The sequence below is a fragment of the Schistocerca cancellata genome, chromosome 5 (assembly GCF_023864275.1).
Source record: "Schistocerca cancellata isolate TAMUIC-IGC-003103 chromosome 5, iqSchCanc2.1, whole genome shotgun sequence".
Taxonomy (NCBI): domain Eukaryota; kingdom Metazoa; phylum Arthropoda; class Insecta; order Orthoptera; family Acrididae; genus Schistocerca; species Schistocerca cancellata.
The window spans coordinates 313,753,543-313,779,189 of record NC_064630.1 but is presented as its reverse complement, the minus strand read 5'-3'; the positions used below and the strand labels follow the sequence as shown (position 1 = coordinate 313,779,189).

The 25,647-nt window shown below is 40.0% G+C and overlaps 1 protein-coding gene across 2 annotated transcripts in view; it reads left to right on the top strand.

Annotated features, from left to right (window-relative positions):
- Nucleotides 1-25,647, top strand: part of LOC126188855 (piwi-like protein Siwi) — a 167,476-nt gene that overhangs the window by 120,436 nt on the left and 21,393 nt on the right. For both annotated transcript variants that reach the window (XM_049930498.1, XM_049930496.1), the window contains exon 15: nucleotides 11,452-11,722. In XM_049930498.1, the coding sequence (XP_049786455.1) occupies nucleotides 11,452-11,722 (271 nt within the window). The remainder of the gene's footprint in view (nucleotides 1-11,451; nucleotides 11,723-25,647) is intronic.

Sequence of the window (25,647 nt, the reverse complement as noted above, 5' to 3'; positions counted from 1 at the left end):
GACATGTAATGTGCGAAAGTCAGCATCTGGTGAAAGAAGATGGGACCACTAATGTGGCATAACCTTCTGATCGTGCAGTGGTGTTTCATGGAAGTTATGTGGCTTCCCGTGTTGCTCAGACCTCTCAGACCTGTGATAGTGAGTGTTAACACCATCACTCGCGTGAAACCAGGCTCCATCAGACGTAAAGAACAGATCCATATCCAAGCCATTGATTGTTATCTCAGTGAACAGCCATTCACAAAACTGGAGAAACTGAGGAGCATCTGCTGGTTTTAATGCATGAACAACAGACTTTGGCAAGGATACATGTGCAGGTCCAATTCGAGCATTCGTCCGTATGATTGACTTGATATGCTGGTCTCTTGTGACAGGTGTTGGTTGATTTGGTAGGACTGAAGCATTTTCTGATAAACTGCAGCGATATTTTCAGATTTTCAGGCACATTTTGGAATGTTTTTTGACTTGTTCAAAACAGATATTTTCTGACACCATTTCCGGACTAAGTGTTGTATGGCACTCTTTGCTGGCAAAGAGTGCTTGTGGTGTGCGCGTTACAGGGTGTGGTTTTGTGCATACGTTCACGTCTAATATTATCCACTTTTATTTACCCCACACTTTAATTCCCATACATTAATTCTGACAACTGAAAATTTGCCAATAGATAGTGAACCTTTACAGCAGCACCTGATGGATCCTAAACTAGCTTTTTATTAAAAATAATAATGATATTGGGACATAATACTCATGAAGCTAAAACAAGTGACAAGTCAAACCAGTATGTTTTTCTAGGTAGCGTATATACTAATTCTAACGAAAAACGGAACTCTGTGTAGCACCAATTGAATTTTGCGAAGCCACTTTTTCACAAATGTGTAGTGATTCACTTAAATTACTTATTTTCAGTTATGTCACAAAAACTAAATTTTGTATGTAAGAGTTTCCTTTGCTGAAATGTACCTCTCTGTTATGCTCTAATCTAAACAGACTTCAGCCCTGTTAGCAGTGGAAGTGGGAGATCATATGTTTCAATGGGATTCTAAACAACGGCCAAGGCTTGGTTTCTTCACTAGGCTTTGCCAAAGTAAAGGATGTCTTTTGGTATGTGTTAAAATTTGTAATTTAGTGGGGGATTGAAAATGAGACCTTCAAAATACTATGCAGTAACCAGTCCACAAAACCAACTCAACCCACAAAAATGATGTTGAGAAACAGTGACTTCTCGATGATCGACTTTGAAATTAGTCGAGACTTTGAGCCCGCTTCTTCCTTTTGTCTTAAACCACATTTTTTGTGCTCAATGTATCATTCAGATGGCACCGCAAAGATAATGTACTTCCCTTTATAACCAGCTAATAATCGAGAAACTTCCCAAAAACAGTTCTGTGTAAGATCATGAGGCTGCCTGTCTTGCTGAGAACACTTCCTGGTAAAGAGTTCTATCTCGATGCAGACAACAGCAATGAGCCACCAGTCCTGCGACAGCAACCAACATCCTCCAGGTAATTGTGATGGTTTGTGCCTTGTGTCTATGATCTACAGTGCAGCATTCACATTGACAAGTATAAAATTATTTATTATATTGGTTTGATTTTCCAACAGTAAATGTGTACTATAATTAGAGTAAACACTATGCAGTAACACCTATGTGACCATATTGAACGATGTAATCTATCGTGGCCAACAAATTGTATTTGAAAGAAGTAGGTTGGTTCATTAGCTTGTGGCATTTTTGTTTGGTTAATTGTCTCACGGGTTGCTATAAGTGTATTCATCAACTGTCATTTTCATTTGGAGTTCCAGTATTTTTTATGTGGTGACATTGAATGTTGCCTATTTGTAGGTTATGGAGGGTGGCGTTGAAGCGTTAGAAAATGGAGTCTCTTAGTGTTGTAATGCCATTCTATAGCAAGTAGGCGATACCTGTTAATTATGTGACTGCGGAATAGACATTGAGAATTTTCATCCTCCTTTTCAGTAAATAGCCGTGAATCCCAAAATAATTTTAAAGACATGTGGCGATGGGTTGCTAGATTACCTTTTTTTCACAGCCAGCCACTGGACTTGTGAACATTCTTTATACTAGGAACAAAAGTTAAGGAAAAACATTGGTGCCACCAGCATTCTGCCAAACTGGAGTTGTGCTGACAAAAAATTGTAAGAGAAACGTTGTCACATTGCACTACTAAATGAAGTATTGTGCTGTACTGTAGTTCTAAGGAGGACACAGCACAGCTGAGAAGTACTGAATAGTGCCTTGACTGGCCAAGCTGTGGCGAACCAGCCCTGGAGGCTTAGTTAATGTGAAACCATCAGAAACTAATTTAAGAGCAAACAGGCTTGACTTGGTGGATCTCTTACTGTTTTCATTGATCTTTGCATGAAATATACTGCAGGTTGACAAAATCAGTATTCACATTCTAATCATACGAGTAGATGATACTGTATGGCTGCCATCTATTATGGATTGTCCATAATTGTTACGGATATAGCACCTTAATTATGGAGTTATGGGAACATATTAAGAATTACAGAAATTGACATTTTACAATTCGATGTTTTAAAAAGAATTGGAAAAAGTACTGATCACATCACTTAATCAAATGCTCTTTAAACGTAATGATTTCCTTCCTAGGTTGTAATAGTTTCCTTCTGGAGTATGTAGTATACCTGTCCATGAATGATTTCATCGCTGTTACTAAGATAGGTTATGGTACGCGACAATTTTTTCATTCTTTGTGTGTCACCTTAAAAGATGGGAATAAAGCTGCTTTTGAACTTAGTGCCATCACAAGGTTCCAGGCATTTGTCTGTAAGCTGTTGCGGTTTTTCTAACCAGATGACATCACAAGGTACACAGTTCGCCTGTTAATTCATACTTAACAATACAAGTATAGGGCAGATCCAGCAAGAAGAGCCAGTGAATGAGAATGGTTTGTGATTATTTTTATATAAAACACTAGGGGTGGTGGTTATTACCAAAACAACTGATTTTTTGTTGTAACTGAGGTTAAAGAACTCTTGTTTTTCATTGTTTTTTCATGTTAGTTTGTCTGTTTCCAAGGGCTGCAACCATTTGAAAGCATATTATGTAGACACAGACAGCTGATCAAATACTATCTGTTTTTTGTTGCATACTATGAATGAATTCGACATAAGTTTTCTGGGTACGGTACTGCATCATAACGTATAAAAATACTGCTGCTGGAGAAAAATTTGGATTTTTTCCTCCAGCAGCAGTATTTTTATACATTAGGACACGGTACCATGCCCAGAAAGCTTTTATGTCGACTTACTCTGACTGTGGAAGCCTATGCAATTATATGAATGATTTGTTGTTGAGTTTATAATTTATTATTGTTACTATAATTACCTTCCTCTTTTATTGTTTCATTAGAAATGGCAGACAAATCTTTAAGCTTTTAACACAAATGAAGCATTGTACTTCATCACTATACCGCTTCTTAAAAATACTTAGAGTAGGGTTGTCGCCACTTTGCAATGCAATGGATGCCCGGTGACGACAATGAGATACTACCATGTAGACCTGGTGGGGACAAGTCTTACACACTGCACATACACGCCTACCTTAAGCCATGACACATGGCAACAGGAACATATCATCTCAGCGATGCTGTACTTATGCCATGCATTTGTTGCTTTTTTTCTATCAGCATTGTTAGTAAGGTAGCACTGATCACTTTTCCTTTCTCCTATAATAATGCAATATTTCAAACCAACACAAAATTTATGAATATGAATTATTCCTTTTGTAAAAAGTTTATTTAAAAATGAAAACTTCAGCACTACTAGTATGGCTAATAGACGTTTCAGTGTTTTTAGTCGATTATCAGTAAAAAATTAAAAAAGCACCAGTTACAACAGAGACCAAACAAATGCCGAAATAAGTGGCTTTTTTCCATGTTTGTAATCCATGAGATATATTGCAGTACATACATGAAAACTACAGAAATGTTTCCAAAGCTCCCATGGTGTTCACTAATTAATTTTAAGCCTTCTCCACTGAACTTGATTTTTCATTTACAGTTATTTTCATTCCTGGAAAATCTTCTTTATTTAGGGTCAAAAAGTGTCTGAAATATAGCTTTTAAGTCCTAATTCAGCCTTCTAATACCTAAACTTTTGTGGGGAGGCCCCTTGGACTGTCTTCCATATTGACCATGAGATTATTGACAGCCTTTTTTCAAGGTTGGCAGCTATATTATCGTTCTTGTGATTATTGCAGATGGAATGACAGTTTTGCTTAATGACAGTTTTGCTTAATGAAGACTCATTCTACACAGTACTCCGAACATTATGTGATACTTTTTACGTGTTATTTCAACTGCTCCTCCCTTCATGTTGGCAGAGGCTGGAATCAAATTTGCTCTGGAAACACTTGCTGTTATCATTTCTTTGTGAGTTTTTGAACCCACTTCACTTTCTTGATTTCAAACTTTTTTATTCTTAGCCTCAGGATAGTGCCAATGAAAGTAGGTAAAAGAAGTATTCTTGTTATGTTCATAATTACCAAACGAACAAAAGATTCTTCATGATGATTTAATATATTATCAGCGGTGATAAAAGTCGGGCCCAAAAAAAAAGGAAAAAAAAAAAAAACTAACTTTCCCCCGTAAGTTTTCTCACTGCATTGTTTCAGTACCCTGTACATATAAAGGTGAAAATATACAGAATTTGCACGCTTCTTAATGGCTGCTTTTTTTTCTTCTTCTGACTAGATAATTTTTAGTTCATTGTTAACACACAATTGTATTGACTTTATTGTGGCACTGAGTAACGTAACTGGATTTTGTCGTTTGTCTTCCCCCATTGCTATCCTTTGTGGTAGTTCTATAATAATACTTCAGTATGACTGTGGACTGCATGTAGACATGTACTATTTTGCAGCTAAAAATGTGTAATATCTTGTTAATTCTTGAAGATATGGGTATACTTGTCTTATGGGCACTTTAAAAGAAGACCTTTGTCGTAAGATTATTGTAAGTTGTATTCATTTGTATTAGTATAGTGCAATCTTTATAGCATTTTTTTATTAGTTTATTGAATGCAGAGATAAAGAGAGAAACTATTACTCAGCAGTATAGTTTCCTCCACTGTCTAAAACAGTCTGACAATGCTCAGATATTTTTTAGACTTCTTGCCTGTAGAAACCTATTAATTTGTGGTTAAAGGTGTCATCAGTCTTAAGTTTAAAGTTTATTTTCTTGATGGTTGTTCAGGAAGGAACACAATAGATAAAAATTTGAGAAGAATGGAATAGTGCCGGCAGGTGCTAGAGTGAAGTGGGAATGAGTGTGTGTCCTTTTATAGACTGTGTTCACGGTGTAAGAACATTTTTAGCTTTCATCCACATTTGTCTCCCTTTCTTGCTGTTAATCCACACACACACACACACACACACACACACACACACACACACACACACACACACACACTTGTTTCAGTGTTGTCCTCTCCAGCTTGTGAACTTCCCTCAGAGACTCTTCATAAGTTCATAGTGGCTCTGGCGTGATTCCTTCATCTGTGAGGAGGATGACATTTTCAGAAAGGATATGAGAAACTTTGTATTGAGTGTACACATCTAAAGCATGTAACAAGTCAGAAAAGTGACAGCAAAAAATTTAAGAGTTGAAGCACTGTATAGGATGTGTAGTTACATCTGGTCACTTCACTGAAATACCTAGCAACACAGGGTCGAAACATGCAAATTAGTGACACAGTAAGGGCGACAAAGGAATTACATAGTGCTCAAGAGAGAACCACACAATGAAAGAATTTGCGTGAGACTGCCTACTTTAGTTTCTCACCATGTCAGATGTCACCTACAGAAGAAATAACTCTCGGGTTACATTGTCCCACAGCAGCAGGTAAGGGTTCACATGTATTAAAAAATGTCGTTCATATCTGGCAAAGCCAGGTGCAAAACACTGAGCTTGACTGTTGTTTGGAATCCCATTTAATTGTGATGTAACCTGCTGCTAAAATGGGGTACACTTAAAAAGGCGGAAGCACAATGTGTACTTCTTGGTGGTGCCAACTGTCCTTTGTCCCATGCCTCACAGTCCAGCCATTGCCTACCTTGATAATTGGCAACACAGGGATAACCACTACACCCAGCCATTATTTCTGCTTCTGAATGTGCATAGTGCAATTAATGTGCTTTAAAAGCTATTGCTGTTGCTACTTAGCATAGTACTTCTCATGTTTGCTTTATATCACCCATAATGAAAATTACAGTGGAGCAGTAACATCACTATACATGAACTGAGATGAAAGACAACGTTAAATGTTTCACACATGGTCTGATGCACATGCTACAGGCAAACGCAGCAGAATGTTGCTATTGGCTGGAGTGTCACATTGTACACTGCGTCTTGCCACTGTGCATTGCCTCACTATCCACTGCCTTTGTGCAAGCTGCTGTAACTGGGCTGACTTTGTTTGGATTAGAACATGACAGAGGCTTGTGTTGCACCAAATAAAAATTGCTAAACACAAAATTTAGTTTTGTGCCATTATTTAAAAATAATTTAAAAAATAGTTATCTGTTTGCAAACTCAAGACTTCAGGAGAGTCGCCCAGTGCTTGCACAGTTAAGTTTCTTTTTGTAGTATTCAGGTGCTTTCAGGGTTACAGAAAAATGGCTGTAAGTGACAACCATAATTTCTCTGTAGAGTTTGCAGTCCTTCAGTATTCTTAAAATTAAAACATGGTTGTTCTTTGTGATGGCAGAGTCAAAGTGAGCTGTATAATGAAATGCGACAAAAACTTGACAAGTGCAGGTTATGAACCAATGAAAGCCTTTGGTTTATCAGTGTTGTGTCAGCTGGTCTGTCCACAACAGATTGTCAACATGTTGAGCTTGTGGGTATTATTCTATAGGAACTGCAAACAAATACTGGGGGGAAGTTTGGCACCCTCATTTCAGAAATAAAATAAATAAATAAAAAAAATAATCTGTTATCTCGTACCTTCAGACACACTATTAAGGAAACTAATAACCACTGTAACCTGCAACTAAGTAATTTATTGTTTATTGGGGTTCTGTTAGAATTATTGTTTCCACACTGATCCCACTGCCTGGTAGTTTGTGTCGTCTATAAAGTAAATTGTCATCAACAACATCGCAGCTGTCTTACATTTGTTGCATATTTATATTGATATTTTAACTGCTATTTCTGTGTGTGCTAAAGACTAGTTGAGACGAGTATTTAGCCATCCTTGCAACAGATAGGGCTGGAAGGCAAAAACTTTCATGTGACCAATCCGAAAATGGTTTGGCCATGTGTCTTCTACTAATTCATAAAAGGTTGTAAAGCAAGTCCTGCCTTGTCTGACTGCCAACAAATATGTTTTGTTTGATCCAGCTGGTTTGTGACTTTCATTTTAATTAAGTGTTTGAGAATTGGGAAGACAAGGAAAAAGTTGTCTGTATCTTAGTAAAACTGAAAGGACTATGTTGAGACATCACTTTGTTTGCATATAGGTATAAACTCATGCTAATACCGATAAAAAAAATTATGGTTAAAATTTCTCTCTCTCTCCCTTCTCTGAAGTTATCATCAGTATCTTCGCAGCCCAATGAAGTCCATCACCTCCTGTGGGTGTGATCGAGGGTTGGCATCTCACTTTTTGTTTCCTATAATGCACACTAGACACATGAGTTGACTGTATGTTGGTCACATACCAGTTACACTGTGTAACAGCTAGGAAAGTTTTGCAGAGTGATTCAAGAAAAGGGCAGAGGTCTTGCGAATACTATGACTGACTGGCTGACTACATACAAATATCTGAAGCTTTATGAAAGGTTAAAATGATCACTGAAGATATTTTGGCGTGCAGTGTAAAAACCTACACTTGAGCTATTTTCCATTGAGGTTTCCTGTGCTTTTCCAAAATTTATCCTTGTGAAAACTGAATGACCACAGCTCATGAATTAAATCGCGTGCACAGTTGTCAGTTTCAGAAGAATAAATGTCCAAATTTTATGAATGGAAAAATTTGGTGGTGGGTTTTAGTCTGTATTATAAGTGAGAAGATCAAACATTTGGAGAACTTCGTAAATATGTAGCAGTACCAGTGAAGATACTAATACGCCAGTGCATTGTAAAAACCTCGAACAAACAACTACTAGCAGGAAATTGGGCTTTAATCCACTCAACTACACAAAAGTGGAGACAAATCAAATCCAGACAACTATAGAGGAATTTCCTTTTTCGATATCACATATAAAGTCATGTCAAGAATTTAACAGAATCTAACAGAATATCAAGGAGGTTTAGACTCTGGAGAAACAGCCCAAAACACACAGTCATTTAGAAATTGGTAATGGATCAGTCCCAAAGAAGGAGGCAAAACAAGAAGTCAGACCTCTGTGATCGTCAAAAAAGCTTATGATTGTTTCTACAGATCTTTATTGATGAAAATACTAATGATTTTGGTCTTTATTCCAAATGAATAAAAATTATCTACTTTACTTGGACAAACAACAGATGTAAAGTAAAGTTTAGAGGAAAAATATCTGAGGTGCTTACAGTTGTGCATGGAGTGCGTGATGGGGGATGTTACAAGGAAAATCGTAAAAACGTAACAATTGGAACCAAGAAAGATTAAATAAACTTAAATTGCTTGGAGTTCACAGATAACTTAGATTTACTAACTGATAACATTCAAGAAGCCAGAAATCAAATAACTAGCATACAAAATATAGCAACAAAAAATAGGAATCCAGATATCATTCGAACAGACTGAGGTAAAGGTAGCGGACCACTAGTAATTAACCACATAACAGCAAATAACAAGAAAATGAAACTACTGAAACAATTTAAATACTTCGGAGAAATTATAATATACAAATTGGACAAGAAATGTGCTTGACAAGAAATAACCAACAAAATTCTGAAGCTGAAAAATTAACATGACCTACATACAATAAAAAAATGTCCTAGCAATCAAAACTGAAAGCTGGTGGAGTGAAAATCTTTTCTGAGTTGCCCAGAAAAACAGAATTGACAAAATCCTAAAATTAGAGAGAAGAATAGCTGTAACATTCCTAAATAAGAAATGTCAGGAGGATGGACAATGGCAGATAGTGCCAAATGAAGTGGTGTGCAGTGGACTAGAGACCATAGAAACTACTACACGGGGAAAAAATGATTCTCTCCTTCTTCTTCTCCTCCTCCTCCTCCTCCTCTCTCTCTCTCTCTCTCTCTCTCTCTCTCTCTCTCTCTCCCTCTCCCTCTCCCCCCCCCCACATGAGAACACCAGAAATGTGATTAGCAAGAAAAATTATATTGAAACTTGGAATGTGAAACAAGAAGTAGAATGGATGAAGGAAATCGGGGAGTGTGTGAAAGAGCTAGACGTAACACTGGACAATTTTCAAAATAGGAAATTTTTAAAAAACTGAAAAACATAATTAGGTTTAAGTCAAAAACAGACAAACAGCAAACAATAAAGAGGATCATCTTGTGGTGTTGCAGTTATTCTTTTGTCCTTGCTTGCTATGAAAATAGCATCCTATAATAAAAAGGATATTTACAGGTGAGGAACAACAAAAAACAGAACAAATGAAAAAAAAACTCTGGAAAATTAGGTAGGAAAACCCAAGAAAATGAGTCACTCAAATGGTCCAACGAGTCTGTAAGAGGAGGAGGAGGAGCAGGAGGAGGTGATACTGTTTATTGATGTGGGTTTGATGTACATCACAAATAAGTTTGTTCCACAATTCATTGGAATGCCCACTTATTGTCCACCACATAGTATCTGAATTTCATGTGAAGCATTGCATGGAAATGTAATAATTTTTCACGGTTACGAGAGTTTACGGGAGATGTGATACAAAAGAACTTCATTGTGACCTTATTCGTGTAGCCGGGCCCCCTGTCTCTGAAGTGCGCACACATCGTTTTGTGACATTTGCAAAGTTTTGTCTTGTTTTAGTGAAAAAAAAAGCACTTGCAGATTGTTTAAACTAGCCTAATTCTGAAAAGGTGTCGTAAACTATTTAAAGTGCATGCTAATCACTGTCAAATCATGATCCAGTTAACACATGTCAATGGAAATGTAACACTGTACATAAGACATATTAACCAATTAAATTTGTGAAAGCAGTGCTCTTGCAAATGAAGTTTGGTAATTCCTTGTTTGAAAATGATACTTCACATACACAGAAATGTTATCTGTGGAATGCAAATTTCTTGAAGTTGATGTGGATTGCATTCGTAGGTAGTAAAATACTGTAGTGAAATTCTGTGCTAACATTCCATTGTAGTCAAATGATACTTCTTGTGATATTGACCTTTTTCAGTTTTTCTGGGATTCTGAAGTGCAAAATCAGACCGTCCAGTAGTGTTTACAAATATTACGTGGTTAAGTTTCTTGACACCAGTGCACTCAGTAGATATGATCTGTTTGGGACAATTAATGCTGTATATCCCACCGCTGCCAAGCTGTGCTTGATGTGGTGGCTGATTGGAGTAACTAGGTTTGTTCGAATAAAGATATCGTGACCAATTACAACACTTTCCAAACTATCTCTACTGCCCAAACACAGTTTTGTGATGGGGCATTAAGTTGACACTGTCATTCACCTTGTGTTGCTGTAACGTTTTCAGTTTAAACACAGCGCTGGTTATGTAGTTTTTTCATGCTGAGCAAAACATGTTTTGAGAATTTATTTTCGTTATCAAGTGCAGCATTTACTTACATATTTTTTGTAATGTGAGTGATAGTTTTCATGTGTGTGGGTTTCCACATACCTGAGGAGGCACAGCACTTGATAACCTCAAAAAGATGACTACAGTGGAAGGGACGCAGAATAACACACATTCAAACACCACACAAAATACGTATGTACATATTTGCACTTGACGGAAATATTCTCAAAAAACTTCGTGCTAAGCATGACAAAATACGTAACTAGTGCAGTATTTCATTATTTACATGATGTATGAAATTGAGTCAAAAGTTCCTACTTCCTAGACAGTTATCAGTTCCAGTTACATAAACTGTTCTTATTAGATAATTAACCTTTATTACATAATAAGCAAGTCCCTGATAAGTCTTTTGGTGCCTGTTATGTACACATATCATACATGAAGTGCAAAAATGCAAGGGGGTATCCTAAACACAACATTCACAGCTTAAAATGTTGTTTCTCACGTTTTACATTTTCCCCCTTTTTACACACCTTTTTTTTTTTAAAGTTCCTTGCAAAAGTAAACGCGGGGTTTCACTGTATTGCATTTAGTTAAAATACTATTCAGGTATGAAAATAGATCTAATTTGTACCAGTAAGGTAGATATGTGCATTCATGGTTGCTTTTTTCTTCTCATATGATGTTGAGAAAGTAAACATTAGTGAATCAGTGGTTTTAAATTGTCACACTTGCTTTTGTTATAGCGCTTTTCTTCCTTTGTGAATTACAGAAGCTTTGCGGAAATACCAGCAAGTGAACCAGGGTTCTCTCCCACAGCGAATATTTCTGTATCGTGATGGTGTGGGAGAAGGACAATTGCATTACGTTTTTGAACATGAGGTGGCCTTGTTGAAGCAGAGGCTGCAGGAAGTATATGGTTCTGCAGCTTTCAAGCTGTCCGTAATCATAGTGACAAAAAGAATAAATACAAGGTTGTTCCTGAAACAAGAAAATCCTCCACCAGGAACAGTTGTGGATGATGTCATAACAAATCCTAGCTGGTATGTTACATCATTTCTAAATAGTGTGTGTGTGTGTGTGTGTGTGTGTGTGTGTGTGTGTGTGAGAGAGAGAGAGAGAGAGAGAGAGAGAGAGAGAGAGAGAGGTGTGCAAGGAATTGCTTTGAAATAAGACAGTGCATGCATCTCTCTCTTTATACCTAAAAATGATACATGTCAGTGGTTAAAGAATAATACATGTCTGTTGTATAACACATTTATATTCTTTACAAGTGTATTGCACTGAATGAGCACTTCCTAACTTGTTGCACGGCAGATATGCAGGCCATATACATCTGTGATGCAGACCTTCAGTGTTCAACAGCTAAGCATCCAAGACTCACATAATATACACAGGGCTGATGCGACAGGTTCTTTGTATCTGGAAGCAAACAATTGAACTCCAATCAAATGTTTGGAGTAATAAGATTTTAACAGTGTCCAAATCTACATATTTTTTACTAGTTCTAATGTGACATGCTGACAGTGGTAATATTGTTGCAAGGAGAGGTCCCCAGCAGTGGAATCAACTTTTTGAAATAAAATATATGGTGATGAGGTTTAAGGTCCCATGTATCCCCATTCACCCTGGTGGGCCCATATTTGCAAGTAATTGACAAACGATTTTTTGAAATTTTGCATGGGACTCAGTAGATCAAAAAAGTTCCATTATGAAGACGGGTTGCGTGGCATGATGGATGGGATAAGGGTTTCACATAGAAGAGGTTGTGGGCTCAAGTCTCATCAAGTGCATGAAATCATCTTATTTTTAAATCTTTATTGAAATGATTTTTATCATTATTTGTATTAATTGGTTTAAATGTAATATTTTATTTCTAACAAAGAGATAAAGGGGCTGGCCAGTACTTAGCTCAGTACAGCCGATAGATACACACAACAGAACAGAAAATTTACATTCCTAGCTTTCGGAACTTTGTTCCTTCATCAGGGAGGAGAGAGGGGGGAAAAGGGGGAAGAAGGGAAAGTGGATTCAGTTACTCACAACCCAGGTTATGAAGCAACAGGGAAAGGTAAACAGGGAGGGTAGCAAGGATGGAGGCATGGTTGTCAGAGGGAAGCCAAAGATATTCTACTGTTAAGTACTGTGCCAGCTTCAAACCAAAGAGGATGCGTGCAGAAGTAAAGAGATATATAGTATAAAGATAAACACAACTATGTAGGATGAAAAGATGCGTGAATGGCTAAAGAGGAGAGGGAAAAAGGACGAGACTGAAGAGTAAATGGGAGTGAGGTTGGTTAACGTAGGTTCAGTCCAGGGGGATGGCGGGATGAAAGGATGTGTTGCAGTGCAAGTTCCCGTCTCCGCAGTTCCGAGGGACTGGTGTTGGTTGGGAGAAACCAAATGGCACGTACGTTGTAGCAGGTTCCTAGGTCCCTAGAATTATGCTGGAGGGCATGCTCTGCTACTGGGTATTGGACATCTCCTAGGCGGACAGTTAGTCTGTGCCTGTTCATGCGCTCAGCCAGTTTCGTTGTCGTCGTACCGATGTAAAAGGCTGTGCAGTGCAGGCATGTCAGCTGATAAATGACATGTTGTTTCACATGTGGCCCTGCTTTGAATTGTGTATGTTTTACCAGTAGCGGGGCTGGTGTAGGTGGTTGTGGGGGGGGATGCATGGGGCAGGTTTTGCAGCGGGGTCGGTTACAGGGGTAGAAACCAATGGGTAGAGGTGGTGGTCTGGGAATATTGTAGGGTTTGACAAGGATGTTACGGAGGTTAGGGGGGCGACGAAAGGCAACTCTGGGTGGTGTGGGGAGAATTTTGTCAAGGGATGATCTCATTTCTGGGCTTGACTTGAGAAAGTCATATCCCTGGCGGAGTAATTTGTTGATGTATTCGAGGCCAGGATAATATTGGGTGACGGGGGATGCTTCTGTGTGGTCTGGGGGTAGGAACATTGTTGTTGGATAGGGAGGAATGTATTGCTCGGGAGATCTGTTTGTGGACAAGGTCTGCTGGTTAGTTGGGGGAGAGGAAAGCACTGGTCAGGTTATTGGTGTAATTGCTGAGGGATTAGTCACTGGAGCAGATACGTTTGCCCAGCTCAGTCTGGATGGAGGGAATGGGATCCTGGGCAACAGCTTTGTAGGTTGAGGTGTTGGAGAGTTGACGCAGTCCTTCTGCCACATACTCCACACAGTCAAGGTCCACAGTTGTGGAGCCTTTATCTGCCGGGAGGATGACAATAGAGCGGTTCTACTCCTTTGTCACGCCACTTTAATCACCATATAACTATTTCATTTTTTCTTTATATCATTCATTCTCTTCTCTTGGAATTTTTGCTAATGTGAATTTAATACAAGATGTGCAATTATTTTGCGCGGTAATCTCACAAACATTTAAAAAGGAGTCTAAATTTCTATCGCACTATGGAAAAAATAACGCAGATAAAGATCTAAATGAAGGAAGGGTTTATAAGTAAAATGAAATTCAAGCAAAATAAGGAATAGATACAATAAGTGCATGAACTTGAAACAAATAGGATGATAAAGACAAAAGAAATTATTCCAAAATTAACACACAAAATTAATTAAAAACACATGAAAAAAGATTTCAAATGGAAGGAGAATGATAGGAAGGAAAACGAGAGCAAATGAAGAGGTTAATATTATGATTAAAATGATGTGACAGAGGAATGAAAATAAAAAGTACATTCAAATAAATTAATTGAATTTAAATAAAGACCAGTCATTTTGATCAAGATTTAAAAATAAAATAAAATTTAATGCATATGACAAGATTTGAACCTACAACCTTCTGCATGTGAAGTCCTTACCCTGTCCATTAAACCACACAACCAATCCACGTATTACAACTTTAACACTAATGAGCATCGTGCAAAACTTTGAATATTTTTATCAATGATTTTCAAACAAACGCCCATCAGGGTGAATGGTTGCAGTGTAAGATACGTGGGATTTTAACCTACGTAGCAGTATAGGTGGTTTCAAAAAGTCGATCCCACTGTTGGGGACTTCTGCTTGCAAGCAATAATCACATGTTGGTAGTGTTACCAATGTGAAGACTGATTTGATGCAGCTCTACATGCTACTCTATGCTGCACAAGCTGCTGCTTCTCTGAATAACTGCTGTAACTTAGATTCTTCATAATATGTGTACTGTATTCATCTCTTGGTCTCCGTCTACGATTTTTACCCCCGCACTTCCCTCCAGTACTAAATTAGTGATTCTCTTTAATGACTTAGAATGTGTCCTGTCAATCAATCCCTTCTTCTGGTCAGGTTGTGCCACAAATTTCTTTTCTCTTGAATTCTATGCAGTATCGCCTCATTGGTTATGTGATCTATCCGTATAATCTTCAGCAGTCTTCTGTAACACCACATTTCAAAAGCTACTATTCTCTTCTTGTCTAACTATTTGTCATCCGTGTTTTACTTTAATACATGGCCACATTGCATACAAATACTTTCAGATAAGACTTTCTAACACTTCAGTATTCGATGTTAACAAATTACTTTCCTTCAGAAACTTTCTACTTGCCATTGCCAATCTATATTTTATCTCCTCTACTTTGGCCATTGTCAGGTATTTTACTGCCCAAATAGCAAAACTCATCTACTACTTTTAGTGTCTGATTTTCTAATCTAATTCCTTCAGCATCACCTGAATTAATTCGAATAGATTCCATTATCCTTGGTTTGCTTTTGTTGACGTTCATCCTATACCTGCTTTAAAGACACTGTCCATTCTGTTCAATTGCTTTTCCTTTTCTTTTTGGTGTCTCTGACAGAATTACAGTGTCATGGACCAATCCTGCAATTTGTTTTCCTCGCATTGAACTTTAATTCCTTCTCCAAATTTTTCTTTAGTTTGCTTCACTTGCTTGCTCAGTGTACAGATTGAATAACATCGGCAGTAGGCTACAACCCTGTTTACTCCTTCTCAATCACTGCTTTCTTTTCATGCCCCAAGACTCTTATAACTGCAGTCTGGTTGTTGTACGACTTGTAAATAGCGTTTTGCTCCCTGTATTTTATCCCTGCTACTTCAGAATTTCAAAGAGTACTGTGTTTCTGTCAACATTATCAAAAGCTTTCTCTAGATCTAAAATTGCTATAAATGTAGATCTGGCTTTCCTTAACAAAACTTCTAAGACAAGTTGTAGGGTCAGTATTGCCTCGCATCTGCTCACATTTCTCCAGAATCCAAACTGATCTTCCCCAAGGTCAGCTCCTACCAGTTTTCCCGTTCTTCTGTAAGGAATTAAACTGATAGTTTGATAATATTCACACCTGTCAGCACCAGCTTTCTTTTAATTGGAATTACTGCATTCCTCTTGTCTGAAGATACTTGGCTGTCTCCTATATCTTGCACACCATATGGAAGAGTTTTGTCATGGCGAGCTCTCCCAAGGTTATCAATAGGTCTGACGGAATGTTGTCTATTCCCAGGGCCTTGTTTCAACGTAGATCTTTCACAGCTCTATCAAGTTCTTCTCGCAGTATGTCATCTCCTATCTTGTCTTCACCTACGTCCTCTTCCATTTCTATAAAATTTCCTATAATGTCTCCCTTGTGTAGACCCTCTATATACTTCTACATCCTTAGTTTTGTCCTCTACTCATTCCTGCTTAGCCATTTTGTGCATCATGTCAATCTATTTTTTAGATGTTTGTATTCTTTCACCTGCTTCATTTGCTGCATTTTTGTATTTCTCCTTTCATGAATTGAATTCAATATGTGTTATCAAAGGATTTCTACTAGGCCTTATTGTTTTACATATTTGATCCTCTGCTGTCTTCACTGTTTCATCTGTCAAAGCTACACATTCGTCTTTCACTGCATTCCTTTCCCCTGTTGTAGTCAGTTGTTGCCCAGTGCTCCGTTTGAAACCACCTCTGGTTCTTTCAGCTTACCCACATCCCATCTCCTTAAGGGGCGTAGTACGTCAAACGGGACGGCTTGGAGCACGAGAGAGACCACAGGAGTTTTTAATTTCCACTGTCTATAATTTTAAAAATAAATTCATAAAACTTTATCAGAATGACCAGAAAGGATTCAGGATTTACACTTACAGTGGCGGAAGTTCAAAAATATACGAAAATTATTATTATTTCTTTACTTTCTCAGACGTTAAGTCTGGTTAAAAATGGAAAGTGACGCTGACCTTGATCAAGCGTGACTTCCTTTTAACTGTACGGTATGTGTTATATTGTATTTAGGAACTTTCGGGTAATTGAACATGTATCAATAATTACAGATTTCTGTAGTTGTATATACGAGTTTGGATGTAGCTGTATTGCATTGATGTACTGGTGGATATTGTGTTGTATGACTCCTGTAGTTGATAGTATAATTGGTATAATGTCAACTTTATCCTGATGCCACATGTCCTTGACTTCCTCAGCCAGTTGGATGTATTTTTCAATTTTTTTCTCCTGTTTTCTTTTGTATTTTTGTTGTATTGGGTATGGATATTTCAATTAGTTGTGTTAATTTCTTCTTTTTATTGGTGAGTATGATGTCAGGTTTGTTATGTATTGTTGTTTTATCTGTTATAATGGTTCTGTTCCAGTATAATTTGTATTCACCATTCTCCAGTACATTTTGTGGTGCATACTTGTATGTGGGAACGTGTTGTTTTATAAGTTTATGTTGTAAGGCAAGCTGTTGAAGTATTATTTTTGCTACATTGTCATGTCTTCTGGGGTATTCTGTATTTGCTAGTATTGTACATCCGCTTGTTATGTGATCTACTGTTTCTATTTGTTGTTTGCAAAGTCTGCATTTATCTGTTTGTGGCGAAATAAATAAAAAAACATTTGATTTTATTGTGTTTTTTAACTTTAGAATTTTTGAAAGGCTTTTTTACGGATTGTATTGACCGGCTTGAATGCGGACAAATACAGTGCTGCGTGAAATATGCCTGTAATATAATTTACCATTCCGATCAATTACATTTTGAATTCTACGTCATTGTTGATTTAATCTGAGTTCTCACCTTAGACGTAGAATTAGTCCTTCTGCCACAATATTAATTCATCAGTCGCCATCGAAGTTCTTCTCTTTGTTGACCGTGTGTATCTTCCTAAGTCGGCATCGGTCCACTTCACGAAGACGGTGGAAACCAAGGAATACAATGCTACGTTGCTTTAAATAATTTTCGTAACACTTCGATACTTCTCACTATTTTTTTATTCACAAGACAATAAGACTTGCTCTGCTCGTCGCACAAACCATAATTACTAACAATATGGCTGCCTTTCCGCAGACACCAAAAATTACGTCCATCCTCCACGAGGCAACAATCAAAAGTATCCCTTAGCTCCTTCTTGGAGTATGAAACAAAAGAGAATCCAATGTGAACATTACAAAGATTATAACCTACATGCCTCTCAATTTAATCTTTGGCGCAGCCTTTAAGGTATTGTACGTCTCTGCGTCGGAATGTGTCATTACATGTTGTGGTATTGGGATCTTTAATAATATGCTTGCTGTAATATCTGGTGTTTATTGTTTGATCCTCTATTGCAATCATGAATCCTTCTGTCTCACTGTATATATTGCCTTTTCTTAGCCATGTGTTGGATGCGTCTTGATCGATGTGTGGCTGTGTTAGATGATACGGGTGCTTGCCATGTAGTGTTTTCTTTTTCCAATTTACTTCCTTCGTATCTGTTGATGTTATGTGATCTAAAGGGTTGTAGAAGTGGTTATGAAATTGCAGTGGTGTAGCCCATGTATTTATATGAGTGATTGCTTTGTGTATTTTGCTAATTTCTGCTCGTTCTAGAAAGAATTTTCTTAAATTGTCTACCTGTCCATAATGTAGGTTTTTTATGTCGATAAATCCCCTTCCTCCTTCCTTTCTGCTTAATGTGAATCTTTCTGTTGCTGAATGTATGTGATGTATTCTATATTAGTGGCATTGTGATCGTGTAAGTGTATTGAGTGCTTCTAGGTCTGTGTTACTCCATTTCACTACTCCAAATGAGTAGGTCAATATTGGTATAGCGTAAGTATTTATGGTTTTTGTCTTGTTTCTTGCTGTTAATTGTGTTTTCAGTATTTTTGTTAGTCTTTGTCTATATTTTTCTTTTAGTTCTTCTTTAATATTTGTATTATCTATTCCTATTTTTTGTCTGTATCCTAGATATTTATAGGCATCTGTTTTTTCCATTGCTTCTATGCAGTCGCTGTGGTTATCCATTACGAAATCTTCTTGTTTAGTGTGTTTTCCCTTGACTATGCTATTTTTCTTAAATTTGTCTGTTCCAAAAGCCATATTTATATCATTGCTGAATACTTCTGTTATCTTTAGTAATTGGTTGAGTTGTTGATTCGTTGCTGCCAGTAGTTTTAGATCATCCATGTGTAGCAAATGTGTGATTTTGTGTGGGTATGTTCCAGTAATATTGTATACATAATTTGTATTGTTTAGCATGTTGGATAGTGGGTTCAGAGCAAGGCAGAACCAGAAAGGACTTAATGAGTCTCCTTGGTATATTCCACGCTTAATCTGTATTATCAGTGATGTGATATTATTTGAATTTGTTTGGATATTAAGTGTGGTTTTCCAATTTTTCATTACTATGTTTAGGAACTGTATCAATTTAGGATCTACTTTGTATATTTCCAATATCTGTAGTAACCATTAGTGGGTTACACTATCAAAAGCTTTTTGGTAATCAATGTATGCATAGTGTAGCGACCTTTGTTTAGTTTTAGCTTGATATGTCACCTCTGCATCTATTATCAGTTGCTCTTTACATCCTCGCGCTCCTTTGCAACAGCCTTTTTGTTCTTCATTTATAATTTTGTTCTGTGTTGTATGTGTCAATAATTTCTGTGTAATGACTGAAGTTAATATTTTGTATATTGTTGGTAGGCATGTTATGGGGTGATATTTAGCTGGGTTTGCTGTGTCTGCTTGATCTTTAGGTTTCAGACAAGTTATTCCATGTGTAAGTGTATCAGGGAATGTGTATGGGTCTGCAATGTAACTGTTACATAATTTATATTTAAAAAGAAAGATGATGAGACTTACCCAACAAAAGCGCTGGCAGGTCGATAGACACACAAATAAACACAAACATACACACAAAACTCTAGCTTTCGCAACCAACGGTTGCCTCGTCAGGAAAGAGGGAAGGAGAAGGAAAGACAAAAGGATATGGGTTTTAAGGGAGAGGGTAAGGAGTCATTCCAATCCCGGGAGCGGAAAGACTTACCTTAGGGGGAAAAAAGGACAGGTATACAATCGCACACACACACATATCCATCCACACATACACAGACACAAGCAGACATTTGTAAAGGCAAAGAGTTTGGGCAGAGATGTCAGTCGGGACGGAAATACAGAGGCAAAGATGATGTTGAAAGACAGGTGAGGTATGAGCGGCGGCAGATTGAAATTAGCGGAGATTGAGGCCTGGCGGATAGCGAGAAGAGAGGATATGCTGAAGGGCAAGTTCCCATCTCCGGAGTTCTGACAGGTTGGTGTTAGTGGGAAGTATCCAGATAACCCGGACGGTGTAACACTGTGCCAAGATGTGCTGGCCGTGCACCAAGGCATGTTTAGCCACAGGGTGATCCTCATTACCAACAAACACTGTCTGCCTGTGTCCATTCATGCGAATGGACAGTTTGTTGCTGGTCATTCCCACATAGAACGCTTCACAGTGTAGGCAGGTCAGTTGGTAAATCACGTGGGTGCTTTCACACGTGGCTCTGCCTTTGATCGTGTACACCTTCCGGGTTACAGGACTGGAATAGGTGGTGGTGGGAGGGTGCATGGGACAGGTTTTACACCGGGGGCGGTTACAGGGGTAGGAGCCAGAGGGTAGGGAAGGTGGTTCACCCTATGAAATCCCCAAACCACCTTCCCTACCCTCTGGCTCCTACCCCTGTAACCGCCCCCGGTGTAAAACCTGTCCCATGCACCCTCCCACCACCACCTATTCCAGTCCTGTAACCCGGAAGGTGTACACGATCAAAGGCAGAGCCACGTGTGAAAGCACCCACGTGATTTACCAACTGACCTGCCTACACTGTGAAGCGTTCTATGTGGGAATGACCAGCAACAAACTGTCCATTCGCATGAATGGACACAGGCAGACAGTGTTTGTTGGTAATGAGGATCACCCTGTGGCTAAACATGCCTTGGTGCACGGCCAGCACATCTTGGCACAGTGTTACACCGTCCGGGTTATCTGGATACTTCCCACTAACACCAACCTGTCAGAACTCCGGAGATGGGAACTTGCCCTTCAGCATATCCTCTCTTCTCGCTATCCGCCAGGCCTCAATCTCCGCTAATTTCAATCTGCCGCCGCTCATACCTCACCTGTCTTTCAACATCATCTTTGCCTCTGTATTTCCGTCCCGACTGACATCTCTGCCCAAACTCTTTGCCTTTACAAATGTCTGCTTGTGTCTGTGTATGTGTGGATGGATATGTGTGTGTGTGCGATTGTATACCTGTCCTTTTTTCCCCCTAAGGTAAGTCTTTCCGCTCCCGGGATTGGAATGACTCCTTACCCTCTCCCTTAAGACCCATATCCTTTTGTCTTTCCTTCTCCTTCCCTCTTTCCTGACGAGGCAACCGTTGGTTGCGAAAGCTAGAGTTTTGTGTGTATGTTTGTGTTTGTTTATTTGTGTGTCTATCGACCTGCCAGCGCTTTTGTTGGGTAAGTCTCATCATCTTTCTTTTTAAATATATTTTTCCCACGTGGGATGTTTCCCTCTATTATGTTACATAATTTAGTTAGATGTGAATGTGTTGAGGTGAACTTCTTTAGCCAGAAATTTGCTATTTTATCTTTTCCAGGGGCTTTCCAATTTTGAGTAGAATTAATTGCTTGGGTGACTTCATGTTGCAAAATTATCACTTCAGGCATTTGTAGTATCAACTTGCATGTGTCCGTTTCTGCTTGTATTCACCGCGCATGCCTGTTATGTTGTACCGGGTTTGACCATATGTTGCTGCAGAAGTGTTCCATTTCTGTTATGTTTGGTGGATTGTCTATTTTAATGTGTGTGTTACCTATTGTCTGGTAAAATTTCTTTTGGTTTATGTTGAATGTTTGGTTTTGTTTCCTTCTATTTTCACTTTTTTTGTATCTTCTAAGTCGTTTGGCCAATGCTTGTAATTTCTGCTTCTTTTCATCTAATTGCTCTATCGCTTCTTGTTGTGAGATTTTACCTAACCTTTTTCGTTTTTTTTCCTGACATTTCATTTCTTATAAATTGTGTTAGCTGTCCAATGTCTTTCCTCAGTTTTTCTATTGTGATCTGTAGCCTGTGTTGCCATGCTGGTTTTGTGGGTTTCTTCTGTGTGTTGGTTGGTTCTGATCTCTGCCTAGTGTGTATATTTAGTGTAGTGAGTGCTCCTATATAAACCAGTAGTTGTAACTCTTCCATAGTTGTGTTTTCATTTATTTTGTTGAGTATGATTGTGTTGATAGTTTTTATTGTTGTTTCGACTTGTGGGTTATTTGGCGGTCTATGCAAGAATGGTCTAATGTCTGTATTTGTGTCTTTGTATTCTATATGTGTCAGCTGAAATTTTTCTTCTATATCTAACATGTGTGTCACTTCATGTTCAATTTGTGCTTGTTCTGGTGGCTGTCTTAAGATTTCGTTTTCCTCTGCCTGTTTAATTGATGTGTGTTGTTCATTGTTTGTTTGCTCTGGGATGTTTGAGTCCATTACTGTATTTTCTTCTTCTTCTGATTGCACATTATTTTGTTCCAGTATTTGTTGTACTTGTTGTTTGATGCTTTCTAATTCTGACTGGGGTATCCTGTTATTTTTGATTATTACACGGATCTGATCAGCTAGTCGTTGTTCTGTTAAAAATTTTAAATCCGGGTATCTGGTAATAAATGTTGTGTATACTTGTGATCTGTATCTAGTTGTGTTGGTTCCTAGGTTTGTTGCTTGGTAATAACAGAACATGAGGTGTCGATTAACTTCACCTGACCATCTCATCCTCTGTCTTTGTTTTCCTTCTAGGGTGGTTGCAGGAAGCATATCCTGCAAAACACCTCTATTTGGATTTAAATCATTTTCCAGTTGGCTAGCCGTGTCGTTACCATTGTGGGCGGGCATAGGGTTCAAGCATCCCCCCCCCCCCCCCCTGCGGGTCCGGGGATTAGAATAGGCCCGAGGTATTCCTGCCTGTCGTCAGAGGCGACTAAAAGGAGTCCATCCCCCTCACGGGGGTAGTTAGCGCCTGCGTCCGGAGACGGACGGTTCCACGACCTATAATTGTGGTCTTTTTGGTTTTTCACTTCTCGTTTCTTCCTTCCTTTTGTTGGTTCCTTTCTTTGCTCTTCTCCACCTCACTGTCTTCCTTACTCTTTCCCTTGACTTCTCCTTGCCTTCTCATTGCCTTCTTCTCCTTGCCTTCTCATTGCCTTCTTCTCCTTGCCTTCTCATTGCCTTCTTCTCCTTGCCTTCTCTGGTCTCCGCCTCGGCGTTTGAGACAGTCTGTCCTCTTTCTCCCTCTCTCTCTTCTTTTTCCTCTTCTTTCTTCCTTCCTCCCTGTGCGTGCCTGAAGGCCGACCCACGCGTTCGCACGCGTAGCCAGTGACGGGGTAACGCGTAATTCCCCGCCCTGGGTAGACATGTAAGGCACGCGCGTACTCCCTGGTAAAGGCCAGGCCCGGGGAGGGGTGATTGCCTGAGCTGATACCTTCTGACCATGCCGATTGGTCCCTCCGTCTGTTTCTCGGGAGGTGTGACCTGAGGTGTAAACATTCACCTAAGGCGGGAGTGCCCTCTGAGAGGGTCCCCACAAGGAAGGAGCGCGCCATCGGAGACGCTGGCAATCGTGGGGGATTCCTCCGCAATGGATTCTACTCCATCTCTCTCGACTTCTGCCCAAAAACGGAAACGTGACCAGCCACCAGTGACAAAAGTACTACCGCCTGCCCCACAGTTCCTCGTCGTTTCTCGATCTGAGGACGGAAAGGATTTTTCCTCTGTCAACCCTTTCGTTATCCAGAAGGGCGTAGATGCCATAGCCGGATCTGTCAAATCATGTACCAGGTTGCGTAACGGTACCTTATTACTAGAAACTGAGAGTGCCTTTCAGGCACAAAAACTGCTTCGGGCCACACTCCTGTACACGTTCCCTGTCCGGGTGGAGGCCCACCGAACTTTGAATTCGTCTCATGGTGTAGTCTATACTAGCTCCCTCGACGGTTTGACTGACGAGGAGATTCAATCTTTCCTCGCTGAGCAGGGTGTGACGGCTGTCCATAGGGTCATGAAAAAGGTCAACAATGACCTTGTACCGACCCGGACACTTTTCTTGACCTTCAATAGTGTTAAGCTGCCATCGCGCATCAAGGCGGGCTACAGGGTTATTTCTGTTCGCCCCTATGTCCCGACACCTACGCGCTGCTACCAGTGTCAGCGTTTCAATCACACTCGACAGTCTTGTTCCAATGCGGCTAAATGTGTCACTTGTGGCAGGGATGCCCATGAGGGTGACTGTCCACCTCCGTCTCCTCGTTGTGTGAACTGTCAGGGTGACCATGCCGCATCCTCCCGCGACTGTCCTGTCTATAAGGAAGAACGCTGTATCCAAGAAATTCGGGTCAAAGAGAAAGTGTCCACCTCGGCTGCTCGCAAGCTATTGGCTAGTAGGAAGCCCGCGCTGCTCCCAGCGGGGAAATACAGTACTGTCCTCGCCTCTCCTCGGACTACCAGGGAGGTAGCAACCCAGACATGCGATCTGACCTTCAGCACCACGGTCGTCCGTTTGGCCAGTGCTAAGATCGCGCGGTCGACGTCTCCTCTTCCTCCCATCACCCCACAGACACCAGCCCCTTCATCAGCTTCTGCTAAGACGAAGACCCCGAAGTCAGATGCACGGGCCTTCAAGAAGGAACCATCCCGTGCAGACTTCCTACGTACCTCGACCTCCCAGCCTTCGACCGGTACTTCCACCAAACGTCCTTCCAAAAAGGCTCATAGGAAGCACAGTTCTCCTTCTCCGCCACGGCGCATTTCTTCTCCTGCGCCACCCAGCGGTTGCCGCCCCAGGCCGTCATTCGTTTCGCCTGGCCGCACCGCTGGTAGCCGTACATCTGGCCGTTCACCGGCGGAGGAAGCTCCCCCTCCCGGCCATCCTCCCGAGATGGCCGATGAACCTATAGACCCAATGGACGATGACTGTCCGCCTCCTGATAGCGGCGGCAGTGCTCGCTCGAAGCCAGGCCCTCAGCGGCCTTCGAGGTGACCCCTTCCTTCATCTTCCTTTTCTTACGATGGCACTTATTCACTGGAATATTCGCAGCATTCGCTCCAACCGAGAGGAGTTGAAGTTGCTGCTCCGCTTGCACCGTCCGCTCGTCGTAGCCCTCCAGGAAACGAAGCTACGCCCATGCGATCAAATTGTCTTGGCACACTACACCTCTGTGCGATTTGACCTACCCCCTGTGGTAGGTATCCCAGCTCATGGAGGGGTTATGTTGCTGGTCCGGGATGATATTTACTACGATCCCATCACGTTGCACACCGGCCTGCAGGCAGTTCCCATCCGCATTACTCTCCCCACTTTTACGTTTTCCTTTTGTATCGTTTACACTCCATTGTCATCTGCCGTTACCAGGGCAGACATGATGCAACTTATTGCTCAGCTACCTGCACCATTTTTGTTAACTGGAGACTTCAATGCCCACCATCCCCTTTGGGGCTCTCCAGCATCCTGCCCGAGGGGCTCCTTGTTAGCAGACCTTTTCAACCAGCTCAATCTTGTCTGCCTTAATACTGGCGCCCCTACTTTTCTTTCGGACACATCTCACACCTATTCCCATTTAGACCTCTCTATATGTACTCCCCAACTTGCACGCCGGTTTGAGTGGCATGCACTTCCTGATACATATTCGAGCGACCACTTCCCGTGTGTTATCCATCTCCTGCAGCATACCCCC